General features: G+C 40.6%; 1 protein-coding gene across 1 annotated transcript in view; it reads right to left on the bottom strand.

Moving 5' to 3' along the window:
• soga1 (suppressor of glucose, autophagy associated 1) overlaps window positions 1–23,784 on the bottom strand; it is a 123,841-nt gene that overhangs the window by 6,743 nt on the left and 93,314 nt on the right. The window contains exons 10-23 of the mRNA XM_059334138.1: window positions 23,428–23,649; window positions 21,112–21,249; window positions 17,492–17,614; window positions 16,779–17,009; window positions 16,406–16,522; window positions 16,144–16,311; window positions 7,920–8,069; window positions 7,101–7,217; window positions 4,045–4,109; window positions 3,703–3,832; window positions 2,633–3,214; window positions 1,726–1,987; window positions 1,412–1,630; window positions 83–495 (exon numbers count right to left, since the gene is read on the bottom strand). Of these exons, the coding sequence (XP_059190121.1) occupies window positions 83–495; window positions 1,412–1,630; window positions 1,726–1,987; window positions 2,633–3,214; window positions 3,703–3,832; window positions 4,045–4,109; window positions 7,101–7,217; window positions 7,920–8,069; window positions 16,144–16,311; window positions 16,406–16,522; window positions 16,779–17,009; window positions 17,492–17,614; window positions 21,112–21,249; window positions 23,428–23,649 (2,937 nt within the window). The remainder of the gene's footprint in view (window positions 1–82; window positions 496–1,411; window positions 1,631–1,725; window positions 1,988–2,632; window positions 3,215–3,702; window positions 3,833–4,044; window positions 4,110–7,100; window positions 7,218–7,919; window positions 8,070–16,143; window positions 16,312–16,405; window positions 16,523–16,778; window positions 17,010–17,491; window positions 17,615–21,111; window positions 21,250–23,427; window positions 23,650–23,784) is intronic.

Genomic DNA, 23,784 nt, shown 5'->3' with positions numbered 1-23,784 from the left:
TATATCATATAAATGGTATAGGACAACCACTGGTATGATCCTTTTTTAATTTTAAAATAAAGTGCCTTTTCTATGGCCGTACCTCCATCCCAGATGCTGCAGCACCCGCGTTGTTCACCGTTTCTTTCCCACCTCCCATGATAGTGCCCATCTCCTCTCCGACCGTCTGTCTCATGAACCTCTTATTGACGATCCTGGTCACATTGTCGTTGCTTCCAGCCAGCGATCCGAGTCCTCCAACCCCGGCTGACACGCACTCTGGCTTGGGCTCATCCACACTAGCAAAACTACCCACGGCAGCCAGCCCTTCTCTTTGCACTCTCTCCACAGACAGGGTGACTCCTCCCTGGCTCCGGCTGCTGCAGACACTCCTGAAGAACTCCTGGACCAGGCCTCCGTACCGCTGAGAGCCAGGGTCCGATCCACAGACTGACACAGCGGAGGGTTTACCTGCAGCAGCAGGCTGCCGTGCTGGACTGGCACCCTGGCTGGCTCCTAATTGCAAACAGGGATCCAAGAGAAGATATTAGAATAATTTCTATAAACTGTGGTTTACAGGGAGGCAAGCTTGAACTGTGAAGTCCATGATAAAGCAAGATTGGAAATGTTCCCTGTTGGTAAAAGTTTGTGTTTTTCCTTCTAGTAACTGAATTCTCCAATTATTCTGGATAAAACTAGAATCACACGAAACACCACAGTTATATTGTGTTAATATTCTCCAATGCACAGAACACATGGTTTTATTTAGCTGGTGGTGTTAAGCTTTTTCCTTGGAGTAACTCTTCTATCTTATTAATCAAAATATTACATTTATTTTTTCAGTGTACAATCTAGAGCATATCGAATGACAGCACAAGAGAACGCCATTGTTGTAACGTCTGTTTCACTACAATGTAACAGTTGATGCCTCTTACAGGTCAGAAAAATGTACCTTGTTCCAAAAAATAAAATAAAACAGATGTTGCTTTGTTAGAAAACAAAAAACTGTTTGAAAACACGCTGACATGCCAAAACAAGAAGAAAAAAAGTATGCAAAGGCCTTAAGACAGCACCAGTTGTTTATCAATGCATCAGTGAAGTATTTTTGTTATTTATTTTATAGGGTTTACAATAATTATTTTGTTTACTTATGTAATTTATATGTTCTTTTTAGACCCCACAAAAACACTAAATGACATTAATTTTGTGGGAAAATAAATAACCAAATTGGAATGTAAAAGTTAATAAATGTCAGTAAAGATGATTGGCTATTGATAGGGCATTTTTCATAGTAGACATTTTGAAGGAATGCAGGAAAACTAAAAGTGCTACTAATGAAGTGTGCCAGTGAACCAGCATAAACAGAAACCTTGATATTGATATATTGATATTTCAGCCACACTTTTATTTATATTTCCACACGGTGTCTTACCTCCATCACCCCTCCAGAGCGACTCTGTGCTTCCAGCATGTTCCACCACGCTGAAGAGGCTGGAGAGGCCGTCTGTGAGGCCGTTCAGGACGGGGCTGTCCCTGGTGGTGGTGGAGCGTGCCCAGGCCGAGCCTCCCCCTCCACTCATGGATCTTTGCTGGAGGCTCCACAGGCTCCGGTCCCTGGGGGAGGAAGTGCCATCCAGTCTGGAAGTGGAGCCTAAACACAGAACAGTTGGATGTCTCATTCAACCAAACAAAACAATATTAACAATCACAGAACAACAGCATAAAGTGGCTTAAAATTCAAATTACCAGAAGACACTCTGCGTTGTAGTTTCGGTGATCCGTACTTGGGTGAACAGCACGGCCTCTCGATGCGGCTGTGAACTTTATCCAGTGATGTGGATATCTGCCGGGTCCGGGCTGACGCTAGCGAGGATGTGGTTGCTGATGAGGGGCGAGGAGACCAGGATTTGGAGTGTAACCCTGACCCCCTGCTGGGAAGGATGTCAGTTTGAAGACCGATGCTGACGTACTGCGCAGCAGTCTGAGTGGACCTGGTGGACATGCCCACCTGGGTGGAGAAATGGAAGTGATGGACAATGTTTAGTGTGTTGAAAGAAGAAGAATTTCCTTTAAACCTATACTAGCCGTCTTAATGTACTCCAAACATCTCTATCTTAAGTCATTTTAGTTTCTTAGTGAGTCCTAAATGTTTATTATGACTGGATGTCTCATCTGCCAGTGTAGTCACATCATTTTAACTTTTTTCCAGTATAAATCAGCTTGTTTTAAGAATGTATTACAACACTAGACAGGAAAAATATTTGAAAAATTGTTTGTATTATAAACATATTCAAATTAGTATATTGGGCAGAACATTTTTGTTTAAAAAATAAAAACAAGCTGTTTAGGATTTTTAAAAAGCCCCAAAGTTACTTGATAGGATGGAGATCCATAACGAGAGGTATTAAAATGTGATTATTATAAATCTTACTGTCCGAATTTTTTATACATGACATCACCCCAGTATTATATAATCAAAATATATATTCAAAAAGTCTGTTCTCCTCAACAGAAACAACAGGATGACCTCCTGGTCACAAAGTTATCTAAAGTCCTGTGGCCAAAACATCTTTAAAAAAATAAAAATAAAGCTAACATAAAGGCCAATAGTTGGACAATAAAATCATCTGTTTGATGATTAAAAACAAACTACCTGACTCCCAGGTTCCTTGGTGGATTTCCTCTCCAGAGAGGAAGAGCGTATGGCCTGGCGGACACAGTTGGTCATCTCCTTCATGTCATCACTTAAGTTGGCTGAAATCTCCCCAATCGCTAGGCCGTGGAAAGCTGACGAGGATGTCAACCCATCAACAGAGCCGCTGTTGCTGGCAACACTGGGGATCGACCCGGCGATACAGCCACTTCTGCTCTCCAGCAGCTCCCGGTGCTGCTTGGACAGCGAGCTCAGCCACTGCTCGTACGTGGAAGAAAAGTTGGATGGAGGTTGTTGCTGCTGAACCTCGAGGGTTTCCACCATAGTTTCCACGCCTGCGTCTGAGCCACTCAGTCCTGGGGAAGAGCTCCCGTTCTGGGCCGACTCATTGGCCCCCTGGCTTCTTCTTTGATGCTCCATGCGTCGTACAACAGGTGGGCTGTAGTAGATCCGGATACCGGTGCGGTCCGGAGCAGTGTAGCTCCTCTGTACTGACTCCAGATTCAGCTCTGATCCCACTAAGCTGCTGCAGGAGCCGCTGGGGCCATCCCAGGTTTTACAGGTGTCCCCAACATCTGGAGTCTGAGATGAGAGAGTGGGGAGAAGTGAATATAGTATAAAATGAATATAATTTTTACTGAGCTGTCTTCAGTTTCAGGAGGGGACAGAAATGATGCTGATTGTTATAAATCAAATGCGAACATTAATTATTTGTGTCATTTCCATAGCTCAGTGTAGGATTTAGAAAATAGAAAATTTCCTCTGGGGAAATTTTGAAAGGGCCACGGGGGCTACTGCCGGTGTGTGTACACTATGATGAGATTCTTCAGAGATTTCAAACAATTAATACTAGTAATGAGCGATGACATCACACACTCTGACACGAACATTCCATGCAATACACACCCATTATAATCTCAGAATTTCTCCACAGCTATTGCTGTAGGGGCCAGTGCTCGGTGCGATTTGTTTCACTAGTCTTGTCAAAGATATATCAGTAAAGATACTACATTAAACTGCACATTTTAAACCAGTAAATATATAGAATGCCATATTATTTATTTATTCACCTCATTGGTCAGGTAGGTCCAGTTCTTCCTGGTGAGGTCACTCAGCTCTGGTATTACAAACTGGATCCTGTCCTCCTGATTGACTGTTCCGTTGACTTCTGGGCACTCCAGCTCCGATGTGGATTTGGTCCTTTTCATTAACAGAGGAGGAAGGAGTTGATGAGAAACAGAAAGAAAGGCATGCTCTGCTGTCAAGATGACACATTTACACTTGTTTATGAATCTATTTTGGACATTTCAGAGATAATAATTGTCAATGATACAGTCCATAACTCAAACAAAGGTCATTAAAGACATTTTCTGATTACTAGTGTTCAGTAAGGACAGTGTTTGTCACTGTACCTTGGTGATCCTGTTCCATTAGTGATGACTGTGTCTGCAGAGGACTCGCTGCCTAATGACTTCGACTGTGAGGAAAAACAAAAAACTGTCAGAGAAAAGTTATCACAGAAGTAGTACTGTCTACGAATGTACTCCTGTATCATTTTTTCACACAAAGAGACACAAGACATCCACTGTAGACACATTCCTTTCATTGTCATCCACTTCCTCTAGAGCTGTTTTGGCAAGAGGAGAGACTGACTAGTGTAATCTATCTGTGGCAGACAGCATGCAAACACACACTCACACGCACACACGAGACGGTGATGCTGAGTCAGTGCATTTCACACTTAAGAGGTGATCTCACACTCTGAAGCCATTTCCCCTCAGAGGAAAGAGACAGAGTGGTGAAGGGGGAAAAGGACATCTGCAGATAATGTGCTTAGTTGTGCAGATACACTGATGGACTTTCACCTGCAACTCACTGAACTGCAGACCAGGCTGTCTAACTGTGTACAGTAGAGTCTCCCAGTAGAGTACTAAAGAACAACAGCATACTGACAGAAAGCTAAATATGGACTATTACCCCAAGGGGTACTTCATCAGCTGCCAAGGGGGATGTGGAAATATTGTGGAGTGGCTCAGCTAATTTGGAAAAATATATCCATATCTTCAGTGAGCTGTGACAACTGAACGGCAGTAGTTAGCAGGCGAGCAGAACCGTCTTTACATTGAATGGGTTGGTTACAATAAGTAGCTAAAATTACTGAAAAGTTAGATAAAAGTAATGGATAAATGGTTGAAATAGTTAGTGTAAAATAAGGAATAAATGCTTGAAATAGTAGTGTAAAATGAGGGATAAATATTTGAAATAATTAGTGTAAAAAAGGGATTAATGGTTAAAATACATAATGTAAAATAATGGATAAAATATTTGAAATAATTAGTGTAAAATAAGGGATCAGTAGTTTAAATAGTTAGTGTAAAATAAAGGATAAATGGTTGAAATAGGTAGTGTAAAATAAGGGATAAATGGTTAAAATAGTTAGCGTAAAATAAGGGATAAATATTTGAAATAATTAGTGTAAAATAAGGGATCAATAGTTTAAATAGTTACTGTAAAATAGGGGATAAATGGTTGAAATAGTTAGTGTAAAATAAGGGATAAATGTTTGAAATGCACCAGTTTCAGCCACTCCAGATATGACTGAAGAGTTCATTTGCAAAAACAGATAAAAGCCATCTTAAAAATTAAGAAAACAGCACCATGTTGATAGATTTTCCCTTGATTGCACAATAAAAATACAACATGATTTTAAGTTTGAGATATCTCATCGAAACAACCTGGCAGCAGTTGGATGGATATTCAACTGACCCAGACACTGACAGGTCAGTTGTATGAAAATATTGTAACAATAATCTAAATTGTACTGAATGTTTCAATTCACAAAACGGATTTGCATAAAACATCAGAATTGTGACTTAGGTCCAACTGACACACAAATGCAGCTATTTTTACACTAACTGTCCTGATGGGGGCACTGTGATCAAATGTCAGACGTCGATGAAAGGCCCAACAGTGGGCTTATAACACAAGGGGAGCAGAAAGCAAATAAGATTTGTGGGTGACAGAGCATGACCCAGACGCACTCAGACAGACTGAGACAGAGTGAATTAAAGTATGACAAGCTTCGGCCTCCTGCCAAGTTTCCAATGCAGGACACGGTCACTTAGTGGAAGGAGTGAGACAGGATCATATTCAACATGCAGGAGGAGGGAGATGGACAAGAAGGAGAAAGAAAACAGGGTGGACAAAGACGCCTTCTGACCGAAAACCTCAAAAGAAGCTGACGGAGGAGAAGAACTGACCCACTAACTGTGTATCTGGATCTTAATTTCTGTGTATTTATGTAGAAAAAAACGAACTAACAACTACTTTAAACACTGATGTAATCATCCCTCCCAGACATGTTGCAGCAGCCTGGCAGCGGCTGCGCTGGTGTCATCAGCACATCGGACTGACCGTGTTTTCATGGTGACCTCAGCTTAACATTAAACTGCAGCTCGGTCACAGAAAGGTAATAACACCACGGAGGCTTCTCCTCACTCACATTATTGCATTACCAGCTGTGGCTTCTGTCAGCATCAGCAAAGTTTCCACCCTCAAGACAGACAGCACTCTCTCTAGTGTTGAAGTTTTGACGACACAGACGTTTTCAGCACAATGAAACATGGCAGATCTGGTGTCACTCCCTTAGAATCAAAAAAGTGGGAGTTTTTAATTCAAGAAGCTGCTTTTTTGGCTGTCGGACAATCTTTCAGTACATAAAAGGGTTTTGAAAAAGGCTATTTCTCAACTGTCTTGCTCCTAGGCTGTGTTTAGACCAAAAATAGCATCATTGCACGGAGCTGCGTTGGTGTGTTGCCTATTGCTAAATATGTCCAGTTTGAGCAACAGATCAATGGGTTTTAGGTCTCAAACACAGCACAGCAGTTTATAATAGAAGGATAAATGATTTTATTACATTGGATAGATCTCTTAACCAGTTTATCTTCCATCTTAGTGTTTACAAGTTATCTGTATCTGCAAATATCTGCATTTAATATTGTATTTAAGTGTGTAAGGCTTAAACTGGAGGTCAGCTTATTTTCCTACATTTTTGAATGCTGCTTGAATGTGCTTAGCTTTATTTTTCCAGTGGTCTTATTTAAATGAACGAAGAGGCATTTTTTTGGGTGTAATGCTAATTTTTATATTTTAATTAAATATCAGAGTAATCTGGGGAAATCATCAGATGGGATTGGATGCACTGGGACAAGCGCACCAAGACACACACATCTGATCCAATGACTCGATATACTTTAGATGTCCTCCTTATCTCAGACATGCACCCCAGGATACAGCCGCTCCTTATCTCTTCTTCATCTCTCTCACAAGCGCGCACACAAGCGCGCACACACACACACACACACACACACACACACACACACACACACACACACACACACACACACACACACACACACACACACACACACACACACACACACACACACACACACACAGCCTGTCATACCTTCCCCTGTTGTGCAGTGGCCTCTCCCAGTCTCTGCTCCCACTGAGCTCTCTCCTGGCTGAACCTCTCCAGCAGCTCCAGCTTCTCTCTGCCCCAGTTCCTCTCTCCGATCTGAAGCTGATTGGTCCACAGGTGGGTCACAGTGGAGAGACAAGAAGAAAGAGGGGCAAACATCAGAGGAGGGAACAAAATGGTGGAGTGCACACCACCACAATATGATCATTATGAGCAGAATTCTTTGCTTAGAATATGCCCTTTGTATGGCACAATCCCAATTACAAAAAAGGTGGGACACTGAGTAATATGTAAACAAAAACAGATTCCCAGTTTGAGCATTTGATATCTTGTCTTTGTCAGCTGAATGTAGGTCACAAAGGATCTTTAAATAATTGCATGCAGCCTGCCATGTTTCTAGAGGACCTTTTGAGTGTTTACGTAACATGAAGGCCACCGTAGGTCTTCTGACATGCTTGGAAAAGGAGGGGCAAGAGAATAACCCTCGGTATTCTGTTGGTTGCAATCTGCAACCTTACCACTAGATGCCACTAAATCCCACACACTGTCATTTTAAACACGACGATGTAAAGAAAAATACAACTCTTGATCTGACACACAGATTGAGTAACAAGTATTATGTAACCATAAATTAAACAGAGTGATTGATCTCTTTGTGTGAAATCCTCATCTAGCCATTCAAACCACTTTGAGTCCTTGTATTTTTACGGTTTGCTCTGTCCATGTCAACAAAGTCACAGATTTTGCCTGTTACCTTCCCAACTTGGTCCATTCATTCACACACACACACACACACACATTTACCTGTTTAGTTAGGTCCATCACAGCTGCATAGGAGTCAGCCAGGAGGTGCTGGTGTTCTTCACGCTCCCTCTTCAGCACTCCCTTCAGGTCTGGAGGATCCAGTGCATCAGTGGGGGACAGAGCTGCTGCTTTGCCTGCTTTGGTCTCAAGCTGAAAGGAGAAAGGTAAGAGATCATGGTAAATATCAAACTCAGACCCATTTTTGTGTAAGTTCTAAGTATGGTGGAGAAGTAAGTGGAGATCTTTTTTTGTTGGCAAATTGAAAACCTATACTTCTTTTTTGTAAAATCCCAACTGTCGGATAAGTTTGAGAAGAAATAGCAATAGTGCATGTAGAAATATTGTTAGTTAGAACGATATACTAATAAAAGCTATACATTCAACATTCTACTTACACAAAATATAACAAAGACAAATAGGAAAAGCTGTTTCTTCTTTTGTCTTTTTGTATTTAATAATGTACCAAAATAAAAGCAGCCAGTTAAAACTGTTAAAATAAGGATATGTGGATGTATAAGCAGCTTCATTATATGATCTTATAGGACACAAAATCTTCAAACTAAACATGTAATATAACTATAACTATAACTTCTATATAGCACTTTTCTTAACATAATTAAGTGTTTTAACAAAGGGCAGTAATAAAATAATACAGCACAAAGCACAAATTTGTAATAGCTGCATCCCAAACTTCAGCTAAAAGGTATAAGCAGAAAACTGAGATTGAACTTTTTATTCCACATGCATGATCCGATGCCTAAGACTTTATACTTTTTTTTTATATTCCTCAAGCATAACCATGAACATACTCAATTAAAGTGCAAGTTTCTCAAAATGTTGTGTCAGCACTGCCCTTGGGTAAATGTACTGAGTTGCTCTCCACATCAAACAGTTTGCATCGTTCAGCAAATACAGAGAAAAGCACACAATCACACAAATAATGACTAGTTGTCATGAATACAACTATGAGTCATTTGACCAACAGAGATTAGTAATGGGAAATCCTGGGGAAAGCTTTTCCATTTTCACCTCACAGAGGTTTTTAATGACTTCATTGATTTCTGAGGCAAAGTCTCCAAACAGATGACATCCTTATGAAGGCTAACTGCAGCTCGTTGAATGATATTCATGTTGTAGTAAGGGTATCATAAGGTATGGACACAGAGTGGAATCTAAAGAATGGACTTCTATCTATTTTTCTCCTCTGATCTAACTATCTTTCCTTCTAATACTTTCTCACCCCTTCTCCCTCTCTCTTCTGCATTCTCACCCTTTATTTCAAGCTGTCTCACCCTTTTTTTTGCTCTCCATAAATCCGGCCTGCTGTCACTGAGCCTTTAGGTGGGATCGCTTGAAATTTTTATGAGCAGCTCTGCTTTCCCTTTTCCTCTGTCTGAGCTTCGTGGTTCACACAGCCGACACTACTGGGCCCCATCAGTTTGACAAAAAAAAAAAAAAAAAAAAAGACACACACAAACCCCAGACCCATCAATCCTCCCCCAGTCTGGCTCTGTGGCACTGCCGTCCGTATATGGTGCTAATGGAATCGTCTGGCAGCCAATCACAACGTAAGACACTTATCCCAGCTGCTGTCTCCAATGGCAACAGTCTTGCTCGTTAATGATTAACGTAGCCTAACGAGCCCCGTGTCTTAACGAGGTTTACTGTTGAGGCGTTTAGAGGGAGGCGATTTCACCGGATGACTGGCATTTATTGGTGGATGAGAGACGTCTGGTTCACAACTCGCTACTCACCATTTAGCAACTTCAATTACTTGTATTTATTCAGCTAAAACCATGAATATAATAGCATTGGTTTATTAATCAGGTTTTACCAGAATTGTCCCAAGAGGAGACTTCAGGGCGTGGTGAGAGAAAAATCTGTTTTAGTATAAAAAACACTTAAAAGTCAGGCATCGATTAAATGTTTGCCTCCGCATTTGTTACATTCATCATGTGGTTTTTCCTCAAGTATCCATACAGAAGCAATTTTATAAAATAAAGTATCTGTAGGAACGTAGAGCCGAGAGCTACCAACAACACTGTGGCCACAAACAGAAATTTTAATTTTAAAGCAGTGAGTGGGAGTTCATAATCATTTGATCCACTGTTATTATTATTAGACCAATTACAGAGTGTATGAAAGTAACATTTTCAGATATATATATATATATTTTCAAGCAACTGAGATCTTAAGCAACTTTTGTTTCTAATGCTAAATTAAGAAAAAATGCCTGAAGTGTGATTTGCTGTTTAACTGCTTAAGAGTCGCTGATTTGTAGCAATTATAATAACAAACAACTATATAAATAAACATTATAGATTCAGATGGTTATTAATAGCAGGAGAATATTGGAAAAAAACAAACTATAATCACTGTCTTTCAGTTTTTATCATAGGGTCAGAGAGGGGGTACTCTACTGTATATAGACACTGTACTGTGGTAAAGTGATCTGGTAACAAACAGCAATTGTTAAAGCAACCACTGGTTAGTGTAACAACTACCCACAGGGTATTATGTGCTATTTTGGGCAGCATATCATTTGTCTGCAGGAGATTATTATTTTTATAAGCCTGGAGGGGGTCATGCTTTTGGTCGCGGGTGTGCTTCTGTGAATACGTGTGTGTTTAGGTCCGTCAGCCCATGCCCTTTTGTGCACATTTATGACTGTAAACTCAAGGTTCCTTTGTGGTTGTGGTTATTCACGATTCATGAATCATATTCTTGTGACGGTTTCATATAGTTTATAGTGGACAAGTTAACAACAAGTGCTTCAGTTACATAGCAAAGGTCTTTCTGGCTAAAAACAAGCCTTGCTTGTAATATCTGGAATCATCAGGAAGTGCAGACAGCTCTGTGAATTTCATCACCTTCTCCAGGATCTGTGTCTGGATGACTGCCAGTACAGCACCATTATATTTGTATGTTCTACAGATTTTGCTGTGATTTCATTGCAATAAATGGATCAAAAGTATGCCGACACAACTACATCATGATGCCAATGCTGTATAAAGTCTGAATTCACTTTGTCAGGTCTGTCCACAAGATGACAAGCAAACATCTCTAAAATGTTTGTTTTCTGAGTGGAGTTCATATCAATCACAGCTTTCTATCTATGCAGGAGATTCTCAAAGCCTTGTGGAGATGTGCACTCTACTGGGTGCTTTTAATGTTATCAGTACTACATACCAGCCATCAGCTATTATTCCAGGCCAACCACAACACTCCTGAGAGACAAAATGTGTGCCAGGTTTATAAATAAAAACATAGCCTAGATATTATATAATGCATACAGATGTTAAATATAGCAAAGCTGACTGCATGGCATGCTCTGTGATTAAAATTGAAACTCTCAAATCCCATCTGAACCTTAATCTTGTCTTTTTCTGTCAGAGTTAGTTAATGTTTTCTAATATAAATAAACTTAAAAAATATTCAGAGCAGCATTTAGCCCACAGAAGCTTTATTATGTGGCAAATCAGAGATTTAATTGATTTACCTCTGACCTTTTTTGGGCAGGGATCTCACATGGGGGCTCAAACACTGATTAATCTGGACAGCGTGTTTAATATTACATTCAAGTGCTATGAAATATAATGTTAATCTAGAATTAGATTTGTATTACAATTAGAAACAAAACTGCATGTGAAAAAGGAAGACGATTAACCAGATTTACAGCTGATTTAATGGTGGAAAAAACGACTGTTGATTGAAAATAGTTTGACATTTTGCTTCGTTGCTTTCTTTTTGTTAGATTATAAGATCAATATCTCTCATGTCCATATGCTAAATATGAAGCTGGAGCCAGGAGACATTTAGCTTAGCTCAGCATAAAGTCTGGGAGCATGGGACAAGGCACAACATATTAATTAGTGAGCTTTCGAGGTACTGGTAGGCAGATTTTATCTTTGGGCCCAGCCAGGCCAGCTGTTTTCCCATGTGTTTATAGCACACAGATGTAGAAGAGTTATCAAACTTCTCATCTATCTAACTCTCAGCAAGAAAGTAAGTAAGTATATTTTGTTTCTTAAATCAAGTAGGTAAAGTCCAATTTTAACTCGATCTTGACTGCAGATGTGGCAAATAAAAAACAAAAAACACTTAAACTATTTCTGAACAGTCAAATGTACAGAAGTCCGAGAGGCAAGTGATCTGGCGGTCCATTTTCTAAATCTGATCTGACTTGTTTTTTCTCCTGTGTTTATAACTCGAGATTAAGGTTTGCCAGGTCAGTTTTTCAGGGGTCCTTGATTTTTTTTTTAATTAATCTGTGGAAGAAGAAAAATGTAAGCCTTGCCAGGATACATTTTATTAAGTTAGTGTTCATTTTTATCTGTGAAAAGTGGTAAAAAAAAAAAAAAAAGGTTCGGATTTCACTGTTGTTGTAATACTAATTTAGGCCACAAGAAACTCCAAGTAGGAATAAAAACCATTTATGTTTTCTTCCAGGTGAGTTTAGAAAATAAAAATCATATCGTACCAATTTTATTTTCACACACCAAATTTTTGCCTGGAAAAAATCTTCTTTTTCATTAACACAGATTTGATTTAGAAAATGTCTCACTAGAATGTATTTTTTCTCACTTGCCTCCCTGGTCTTCTGTACCCATATGTCATTTTTTAAAGAAAAACAAAACAGAAACTCTTTACACATGAGGCCTCAGTGAATAATTAGTTACACATTGATTGTCTCAAAAGACAAATAATCTTTGTTTCCCTGCCCGCCCCTTTATCTTCATCCTCCCATCATGAGTGAAGTGGATTAAACAGATGTGATCATAGCTTCCAGCTGCTCATGACAGGTGTTCGTAACATGTCCCACAGTCAGGACGGATGACTGATTAAGAAAAAAAAAAAAAGGGAGGCAGTGTTGTACTGCACGTTTTCAAGGCTCTGGATATGGTTTCTACTTTACTGACGGTGTTTGTTTATAAGGCTGAATGGCGAAGATAATTTTCTGTCAAGCAGTTTGACAGGTAGGACAGTGTTTGAAATTGAGTTGACTTGTTCGACAAAGCAACAGCTGGAGGAGCTGCTGCATGCTGCCAGGACGCTTTGGCAACCGATGTGGTTCGTTGGGCTGCAGAATGTCTACACACACACACACACACACACACACACACACACACACACACACACACACACACACACACACACACACGCACACACACACACAACCAGGGCAAATGGATGGCATACTTTACGGTGTGCATTGTTGGCAGAGAAGAGATTGGTTCCAGCTGTGGCATCTAGGCCAGGGTAACACACACACACACACACACACACACACACACACACACACACACACACACACACACACACACTCTTTTACTCCTGTCTTTGTGAGGACCTTTATTGACATAATGCATGCCCTAGCCCCTTACCCTAACCATAACCGTCGCATCTAAATGCCTAACCCCAAACACTTACACAAACCCTCATTTAAACCTCATAGCAACCTAAACCTTAAAACCTAATCTTAAATCACCAACAGGCTGAAGAGATGAGCACAGGCCAAAATGTCCTCACCCTAACCGTTAAAATCGTGTAATGGTCCCCACTAAGTAAGACATACAAGAAAACACACACACACACACACACACACACACACACACACACACACACACACACACACACACACCTGTTTGTGTTTTTTGTTTGACAAAATTTGTGATAAAGTAAAACAAACATAATCACACAAGAAACTCATTGTGTGTGTGTCGACATCCGGTAAACTTACTTGGTAAACATGCTGAATTGGTTTTATAAAGCTGGGTGATTCCACTCTTTGATTAAGCCCCGAAGGGTTGTCTGTACATTTAGACTCATAAAAACCTGAGAGCGTCTTATCTCTTTGTAACGCTGCTCATGACTCCTATTGGCTGCCAAGAGGAGCTGCCAAACCAATCAGAAGACAAATGATCTTGCACCACAGCGTGAGGGCAGAATCTCTCTGATCATGACGATGATGAATGACTCTGTCAGTGTGTGAGTGTCTTTGTGTTTCTGTACTGGTGTGGAACCAGTGAGGGCATTTACTACATCATAAAGTGGTATTTTGATGTTAGAATTTAAATTTTAAGATTAGGATTAACATTAGCATTCAGCTGAAGTGCTCAGTTTAGATTCGAGCCAATGATTTAAAGGCATAAGTACCCATATAACTTCAAATGAATAACTGAAAATATTCCCCTTTGATATTCCTTAAATGTCTTTTTTTATCATCTTGTGCATTTGATTTTCCTCCTACTTCCTACGTTTCCCAGACTGCCTTTCAACAAACCAACTGAAACAGAATTACAGTTTCTATTTTATCATACAATGCTTCATACAACAATGTGTGTATAGTATAACAATTATGGGTGTAATTATATATCACAGACATGCAGTATGTGAATAACAGATGTTTTTTCAGCTTCGATGAAAAGTTAATTTCCTCAGTGTGTGATTGATAAAGTTCATATCTTATCTTCAGTAAGCCAAACAAACAAATAAAATGGAAATGCCCTAAAATGATGCTACAGTGTCATAAGTACTTTACCCTCAGAATTACAATACAATAAAAAGGCTTGTGGTCAGAAATAGGATTTGGGTTGAGTTAAGGTGCAGCTATACTTTATGACATCCTATTTGGAATATAATGACAATGTGATTACTTTGAACAACCACAGCACTTAAATAGAAAACATGCTTTTGCAAACTGAAAGACAGTAGAGTAATTTATACCCAGGGAACAAACCTAAGAACACATGAAAAGGCTTTTTTAAAAATCGTCACACTGTATCATTCCTCTCTTCTCTCTTTCTTTCATCTCTCTGTCTGTCTCAGTGACCGGGTGGTAGCACGCAGGCTGTGTTCTATCTCAGAGGCTGTTAATTAACACAATTACCGCCTCTGCTGCTGTTATGAGAATGAGAGGGGGGCATGAGGGAGGAGAGGAAGATAAAACTTTAAACCATTCCTCTCAGCCTGCAGTCAAGACAGATGGATAGAGAGCGGATGAAAGACTCGGATGGACATATAAGCAGTGGTGGAAAAAGTACTCAGAGTCTGTATTCAAAACTTACTGAAGTAAAAGTAGAAAAGTATCAGCATCAAAATGTACTTAAAGTATCAAAAGTAAAATTATTTGTTATGCAGAATGGATCCACTATTGGATTGGATTGTATTTTAATTGTGTATAGGGCCCATTTTAACTACTTACTGTTATGTTTTTTAATTCAAAAAAGTCACTTTAAATTGATCATGTTCTTTAATGTTAAACCTTGTAAAGTTACTAAAGCTGTCTACTAAATGTAGTGGAATAAAAAGTACAATATTTACTTTTAAATGTAGTGGAGTAGAAGATTAAAGTTACATAAAGTAATGAGGTGAAGTAATGAGGAAATGAGGTCAAAAGCCCATCAGGTCAACTATAACTGTCCAATTTGTGAATCTCTCAAGTTATTTTGTCAGACTTGGTGGTTGTAAATTTAGCAAATTTTTCTGTAGTCCACCCACGATGTGCTGCTGCGCTGATTTATTGAGGAGGCCATTTTACCTCATTTTCCCACGCCATTGATTTTTCTTCTTGTCCTGAATTTGTTTAGTTCTGCTCAGCTTCCCGGCAGCTGAGTTTCAGTGCATCTGATGGCTTTTAAATGTCAACACCTGTCTCCTTATACTGAAAACTGCAGAGCAAACAAAGGCAAGTAGATCATCTTATTCCCTTAATGGACCACAGAGTGGTTGTAGAATATAAAATCAAAGGAGTGTGATTTTTGTACGTTGTTGCATCAGGCCCTCCGTGTCATTACAGCAATTAAAGTTGTTCTCCTAATGGACTGTAATACAGTTTCACTTTGAATGGAGCAAGGGATTTGGGTTAGTTTGTTTTTTAAGTCGGGTTTCAAGTAATGTATCATGTATCACTACTACATTTTAAAGCTCTGTTAAGATAGGATGTATTCCTCTACAATATTAAATATTCATAACTAAATAGTGTTGAAAAAGTCTAGGATTATTTCCCATGACAGATTTCTCTTTCTGCTGTTTCTGCTCCTCTTGCTGGTTTGACTCCAGCTGAAACTCGGTTAGAGTCAAGGTGATATCACAGATTTCTGTGCACCGATCATGATGTAAGATTCATGTTGCATGGGCTGCTGTCAATCAACTCTGATTAAACCCCACCCACACAGCAGTGATGAAGCTAATGAGTGTTTTTTTTAACAGAAGTACTTCTTACCTGCGTGATGAGGCTTTTTAGTTCTGTCCTCTCCACTTCCCATGATGCCTTGGCCTTTGCGAACTGCTGGGTGAGTTCTTGTGAGCCTTGTCTCTCCTGTCGTAACTCTCCACTCAGATCCTGCAGCGCCACCTTCAGGTCTGCCAGGGTGCTGCTCACGGCACTGGACTACAGGGAAAGATACGTATGTAAGAGTTTACATGTGTGTAAGCGTACTTCTGTGTGTGTGTGTGTGTGTGTGTGTGTGTGTGACTCTCCTTACCTTAATTGTTGGACTGAGCGGATGTTCATCTGCAGCAGTCCGCTTGTCAGTCTGGTGGGCGGGGCTTGTCAGGTTGTCCTCCTCCAACAGAAGGTAGAGGTCCTTCAGGCTGTTCATCTGAAAAAATAAATAAAAGGGAATTTGTTATTTGTTTTCTGCACAGCGCCAGATTCAACCCTTGAAAATATTTTCTCGTTATGCTTTTGCTGGTTGAAAACTGAAATTTACATCATTCCAACATCCAATGAAACAAATAGAGATAACTTTTGAGGTTTTAAGGACAACAGAGTATTGATTTTAGATACATAGCTGAGCTACAAAATGAAAAAATATTTTGCTCAAAATAAGGACATTCCTTTCCATCCTCTCATACCTCCAGGACATCTTTCCACTCTGTGTCCTTCCTGCCGCCCAGCCTCCACTGTTTGAGGAAGCAGCGCAGTTTGAGGCTGAGCAGTAACAGCGCCTGTTTGAGGTGCTGGGACTCCTGGACCAGCAGAGTCCTCTCCTGGCTCCATAATTTCTGCTGGAGTCGAGCCTGGAGGCCCAAACTCTGCAACTGGAAGTCCCGACGGAGCAGAGCCTTCTGGTGCTCGTCCTGGAGCTGAGAAGGAAAGACAGTTTGAGACCAATCACGGAGAACTTAAGGCCAAAGAGTGCAGAGAGTGTTTTTCAAGACTCTAGATACCAAGATACAACTCCCCCAAAATACCCTTCAAACATACATCATGTGATTCTGTACATTTCTGTATGAAGCAGTGTTTTAGCGTATCTACAGTCATGGAAAAAATTATTAGACCACCCTTTTTCTTCAATTTCCTGTTCATTTTAATGCCTGGTACAACTAAAAGTGCATTTGTTTGGACAAATATAATGATAACAACAAAAATAGCTCATAAGAGTTTAATTTAAGATATCTAGCCATTTTCCATGGTTTTCTTGATAAATATTTTGGTTATTATCAGTGGGTGGTCTAATATTTTTTTCCAATACTGCATATGAGTTTGAAGGTGTTCTGTTTATAAATTTAGTTTAATAAACTAAATTGTGTGTGTGTCTTGACAGTTTTTAGTGCTGCAAACTGACCTGTGTGAGTCTGAGAGTGGTTTCTCTCTGAGCTTGCCTTTCCCTCTCCAGCTCCTCCCGAGTTTCGAGAGCCGACTCCTCCACTTCAGACAGCTGAGCCTGGATGTCTTTGGACTGGATGCGCTGGGAGAAAGAAAAAAAAGGGAGATGAAGAATAAGAATTGAGGTAAGAAAAGTAGAAGGAGAAAAAGGGAGGGAGGGAGGCATGGATCGGGAAACATTGGTACTTCTGCAACAAGGAGAGAAGCAGACAGAGATTAAGGAAAAGAATAAGAATCAGTAATGGGGAGAGAAGTGATGATGAAAAAGGGAAAAATAGCCAAGTGTGAGAAGCACATAACATGGCAGTTCTGTGCTAGAACACCCTTTAAATCACACCTCAGCTGCGGCACGCCACTGTATGTACACACACACACACACACACACACACACACACACACACACACACACACACACACACACACACTCCTCATCTCATGCACTCTGCCATGCTTCATTTGGCTGATGAGTGAGTGCGATCCATCGACCCACCACTGTACCATTAATGTCCTCTTTCACCCTCCAGTGGGCTCAGCCTCTGCCCTCCATCACCCTCCGTCCTGAACACCACCCGGCCACTCACAGCCTCCACTGTCAGCCAGAAAAACTGCTCTGACCTCTGTTCCCAAAATGACTCACTGCTGTGAAAAAGTGGCAGCTGCTCATGCAAAATGTGCAATATTGAAAGCTGCAGCTACACAAAAACAAATGTCAGAATGAGAGTGTTTAAATACACTGTAATGCCACTTTAACAACACAGTATGAGAATAACTTAGACAAGCGATAATGCTTGTGTTAGGGAAGAAATTAACTGGAATAAATGAGACTTGGATTATACTGCATGAGTTGTATGAGAGCTTGTAAACTGATGTTTTGGTATAATTTTACTGTTGTTAAATGCGGCCCACATTTACTTAAATTCATCAGAACTCTTTCCATTTTTAGATTCTTCATTCATCATTGCAAGAAAAAAGTTTTCTTTAAGAATTTAGGGTAACACGGGATGAGTAATTTAGTCCCCCCTGAAACTCAAAATAGACTATTTCACTCTCATGTCTGTGAATTGATTTAGAGACAGGAGTTGTCTTAAGTTAGCCTAGCCTTAAGAAGATAACCTGGCAACATTATGCCCAACAGCGCCGTTTAAAATCACTAATTAACACGCCTCGTGTAATTTGGAGAAAAAATAAAATGAAAACCATATGGGTGGTTTCCCTATTTTGTGTTGACCAGTAGCAACACACAGTATTCCTGGAGTTTCCACTAGTTTTGCTAAATAACGATTAAGACAACATTCTAGCAAGTGTCTGTGCTCTGAGAGAACTAGTTACAGTGAGTAATTCACCATAACCAGAACTTTGGAAGTGCTGGTAGGCATGTTTTTGAACTTTGGAAATAATCAGGCTAGCTGGTTCTCTCTGCCTCCAGGCTTTCCGCTATGCTAAGCTAAACTAAGCTATGCTGAGCTAATTGACTCATTAGTGGTTCCTGATTCATATTTTACGGACAGATTTGAGAATGAATCAATTTTGTCATCTTACTCTGCAAAACAACTGAATACATATATTTCCCAAAGTGCTGAACTATTTATTTTAAGACTGGAGCTGGAATCAAGCTGCACAATAAAACTGATTCAGATGATCCAGGACGCGGCGGCGCGCCTGGTCTACAACAAGCCAAAAAGGTCATGGCACATGGCACACCGCTGCTCATTGAGCTCCACTGGCTACCTGTCGCAGCCCACATCAAATTAAAATCTCTAACGCTGGCCTACAAAGTTGTCTCCGGTACCGCACCTACCTACCTGAACACCCTGATTCAGACATATGCTACCTCACGACCGTTGCGCTCGTCCAATGAACGGCGCCTAGCTCTACCCCCCTTTGGTCCAAGGCAATCCAGACTCTTTGCATTTCTTGTTCCCCGCTGGTGGAACACACTACCAGTTCCTACCAGAGCAGGGGCGTCCCTCTCTACCTTTAAAAAACTCCTGAAGACCCAGCTCTTCAGAGAGCATCTTCTTTCCTAGCACCACACAATAATTCTACTACTCAAAGAATTGTCACTAGCACTTATTGATGCACTAATAGCTCTTATTGCACTATACCTTGATTGTTTGCTTATATTCTTCCTGTAAGTCGCTTTGGGTAAAAGCGTCTGCTAAATGACTAAATGTAAATGTGTTAGCCTAACCTAGCCTAGCATAAAGTCCAAAGGGAATTGTTGAGTTTTGCAGAGAATGACTTGCAGTATTTGGCTGAATAACACTGAGTGTGTGTGTGTGTGTATGTGTGTGTGTGTGTGTGTGTGTGTGCGTGTGTTTGTTTGTGTACTGTGTCACAGCTCTGCTCTCTGCATCACTGCTACAAACTCAAGTGTTTCTCCACAATATCTCACTCTCTCCTTATCTTCCTCTTTCACTTTATTTTGGTCTCCCTCTCTCATTCAACCCTCTCGGGCTCGGCTCAAAATGCACACACACAAACATCCCCGGTTACCATGGAGACACGCCAGCAAAAGGTCAGCCAAACAATGGTCCTTTCTTCCTGTCAGTCCCACGGCTAACGGTGAAGTCACTGTTTATGTTTGTTAACAACACTGTGTTGCTAGCATGAGTTCGCCACCACTGTACCACATCAGAAACCTCAAGCTAAAGTACGCGAGTGTGTGTGTGTGTGTGTGTGTATGAATGTGCAAATATGCATACCAATGAGCCTTTAATTAACCTTTGCATGGCTGCCTGTCATTGTGTGTTTACTCAGAAAGATTTGAGTATTAACAGCACAGATTCACATTTTCAGTGCATATTTAGAGTTTGTATCAGATTCAGATTCAGAAGTTCTTTCTTGACCAAAGAAGTTGGGGCTTGTAAAGTTGTTGTGAAGATGGCTTATTTATGGCTATCTTTAAAGGCATGACAGACAGGACTTACAACAGGCCATATATGACCTATGACCCATTATGTCAAATGATGACAACTGATCAAACTTCCCCCACTGAAGGAGACAGAAAGATGCAGTTGAAAACTTTGATAAAAGTTACTATATTTAAATTACATCTATCCTAAAATGGCAGTGACACTATAGCCCGACTTTTTGGATTTTTGATGCTAATAATGATTTTTTGGAAATAATCTCATAACAAAATATCATAACAGTAAAGTTGCGGGACACTAAAAATAACTGATGTTGAATGTGTCGAGTTTGGTGATAATTGGCTGTCATCACCATGATTGACCCCTTACACATACACAAGTTGTCCTTTGATCCATTATTAATATGAAAATAACCTGCATATTTACTGTCAGCTTCTTAGTTACATTATCATCTTGGACAGGCTGTTGTAGGAGCAGAGGAGACCTTTTGTTTGTCGCCCTGAAGGCATCTTTAGACAGCCAAAAGCTTGAGTGTTTGTCTGTCTAGAAGACAGAGTGAGAAATTTGACATTAAAACTCTGGCTTCAGGGTACAGCGAGTGTGTGTGTGTGTGTGTGTGTGTGTGTGTGTGTTTGTGTATGTGTGTGTGTGTGTGTGTGTGTGTGTGTATGTCTGTTATGATGTGATTGGCTGTGATTTTACTCACCAGTGCATCGTCTGTCTCCTTCTCTCCGTGTTCCAGCTGGCTGTCTTCCTGCTTTTGTGTCTCATTGCTGTCTGATTGGCTGCTCTCCCCAGTTTGAGCTCTCACCTCCAGCTCTGATTGGTCCCTATAATCAGGCTGCTGCATGCATGCATGGGCAGGTTAATGAATAAAAAAATCAAATCAAACAAACAAACAAAAACATAGAGGAGAGAGGGAGGGACAAGGGAGGAGGAGACGTTGTGGAGAAAAACAAAAAAAAAGAGGAAGGGTGATAAAAAAATGAAAGAAAAACAAGATAGACAGACAACAATAAGAATAAAAAACAATTCAACCGAAATGGCGTCCATCCATATGACAACATTGAAATGAGAAACGGAAAAACAAAACGGAAACAGTTGAGTATGGATTCTCACAAGACGAAGAAAAGGATGTAGAGGAAAAAGAGCTTGGTCAGAGAGGAGAAGGAGAGAGTGGAGAAAAGGAAGAAAAGGAGGATGGAGGGTAGGATGAACGGCTGAGGGGGGGAGAGGAAATGGAAATGGAAGAGGACATAGAAGAGTGGGAAGAGAGGAGAGACGGGGGAGGTAGAGGAGGGAAGGGAGAGGGGGAAAGAGGAGAGAAATCAGACGAGAAGGAGTAAGGCGGTTAGGATGAAAAGTCCGAGCGAAGGGGCGACGGAGCAACAAGGTGAAGGAGAAGAGCGAGAAACGAGCGCAGATGGGGAAGCGAAGCAGGGACAAAGGAGAAGAAGGAGGAAGAAGAGTGGTAACAAGGGAAGGAAAGGGATTTGAGGTGAGGTGAGCAAGAAGGAGACGAAAGAGGAGGAGGCGTGAGGAGTGGGAGAAAGAAGATTTAAAGGGAGGGAATAGGGTGACGTGGAGGTGAAGTGCAGAACCGACAGTGATGGTGCCCGTGCAGAGAGGAAGAAGGAAGGAGGGAGGGAGGGAGGGAAGGAGGGAGGGTTGAAGGGAAGGGGAGAGGAAAAAGGGAAAAGGGGGGAGAGATCGGAGGGGTGTTTGGACTCAGAAATGGCCTCTAATGGAGTCTAAACATTTTAATGTACTCCCTTAAAAGCTTTGTATAATTTCATCACAGACAGGCAAATTAGATTGGATTAGAAAACACATAATAAACAAGTTTCTCTTGCTGTGAAGGTGGGACACCAAATTGCAATGAAGTAAATTTAGTCTAATGTTGAATTTTTTTTCTCTTTCAGTATGGTAAAAAAGAAAATCTTTAAACAATAATAATAATAATAATAAAAAAGATCAGATGTTCCTGACAGTCGAAGGTGAGGGAAAAGTGTGCCTGCAGAAGTCCCTGTTTTAATCCAATGTGCTTTTATAACTGTGGACCTCAAACTGAACTTGGAACATTATATTGCTGAAAATGCAGATGTTCAATAATAAATCACTTATAATCAACTGCCACCCAAGTATTTCCTTGTGCAGAATTTCAGACTGAAGATGGTATTTATTTAGTATATTCGGAAAACTATTCAGAATGAACTCACTGTCTCTTCTGCTAAAATATTCAAACCAAGATGGTTTCGGATGTGCTTTAGCACTATGTTTATAGTTTATATTTGGAAGCCAACTGCTCACTAAATCTTAACACAGTTATCCTGCTGGCCTCAGTTATGATTCAGTCACACCATAAATGTGAATAAATGTATGGATGGTGGCTTTTCAAGGTAAACTACGTTTGAATGGAAATATGTATGTGCAATATTGCTTGACTGCACTCGAGATAAACCCAGACTGCATGTTGAATTGGTTTTATGATATGTTGATGAAAATATATATAAATGGTGCTTTATGTGCTCTTGATAACCCTACTATATCCATGCATACAAACAGGCTCCATTTGAGGCCTAAAGCAGCATCTAAATACCAGGTTAGGAGGCAATTTAATAGCATGCAAAGGACATGGGTGGCATCATGTGGAGAGGTTTACACTCGCAGCTCAAATCTGAATTCGCAATTTATTTATGTTTGTCACTGGAAGCGTGTCAGGTTAATTTAGAAGAAGAAGTTGCAGCTGTTGGATCAGATTTGAGCGTGTTGTGTAAATCCATTCTCCACCATGAGGAGAAACTTAAACAGCATGTCAGGATGGGGTTGGGAGTGTTATACAGCCAAACTAATGGTTAGGCACTGGACCAAACACAAAACTGAAGAATAGAAAAACAAACTAGTGACAACAGAAAATACAAAACCCAGCGAAAAAAAGCTTTTAAAAAAAATAGACACTGAAAATAAATGACAGAGAGAGTGACAAGGAGTGAAAAGGAGAAGTGTGTTCCCTGTCTTGTACCTTCTCCGCGGCAGTGTTCAGCCCGTTCTGCTCATCTCCAGAGCAGCAGGGTGAGGCCAGAGGAGACGCTCCTTCCACCTGAGGGTCCCTCCCACCTGCTGGGGGTTTACCCAGGCTGTCTACCTGCTCCACAAAAGCCTGTAGCTGGGTGTGTAGGGCCTGGAGCCTGCTGGTCAGAGCGCCAACCAGGGGCCGGTCCGCCAGGTCCGACAGCTCGGAGATCTGGGGAATAAAGAAAAAAAAGACTTTATCACACAGTTGGTCATGTGTAGATTTCATTAAAAGAGGATTAAAATGGCCACGCTGTGAATATTCAGGTTTCATGAACAAAGTCAACTCCTCGAAAATGAAAATATT

Source organism: Centropristis striata, chromosome 5, assembly GCF_030273125.1.
Source record: "Centropristis striata isolate RG_2023a ecotype Rhode Island chromosome 5, C.striata_1.0, whole genome shotgun sequence".
Lineage (NCBI taxonomy): Eukaryota > Metazoa > Chordata > Actinopteri > Perciformes > Serranidae > Centropristis > Centropristis striata.
This window is presented reverse-complemented; position numbering and strand designations above follow the sequence as displayed.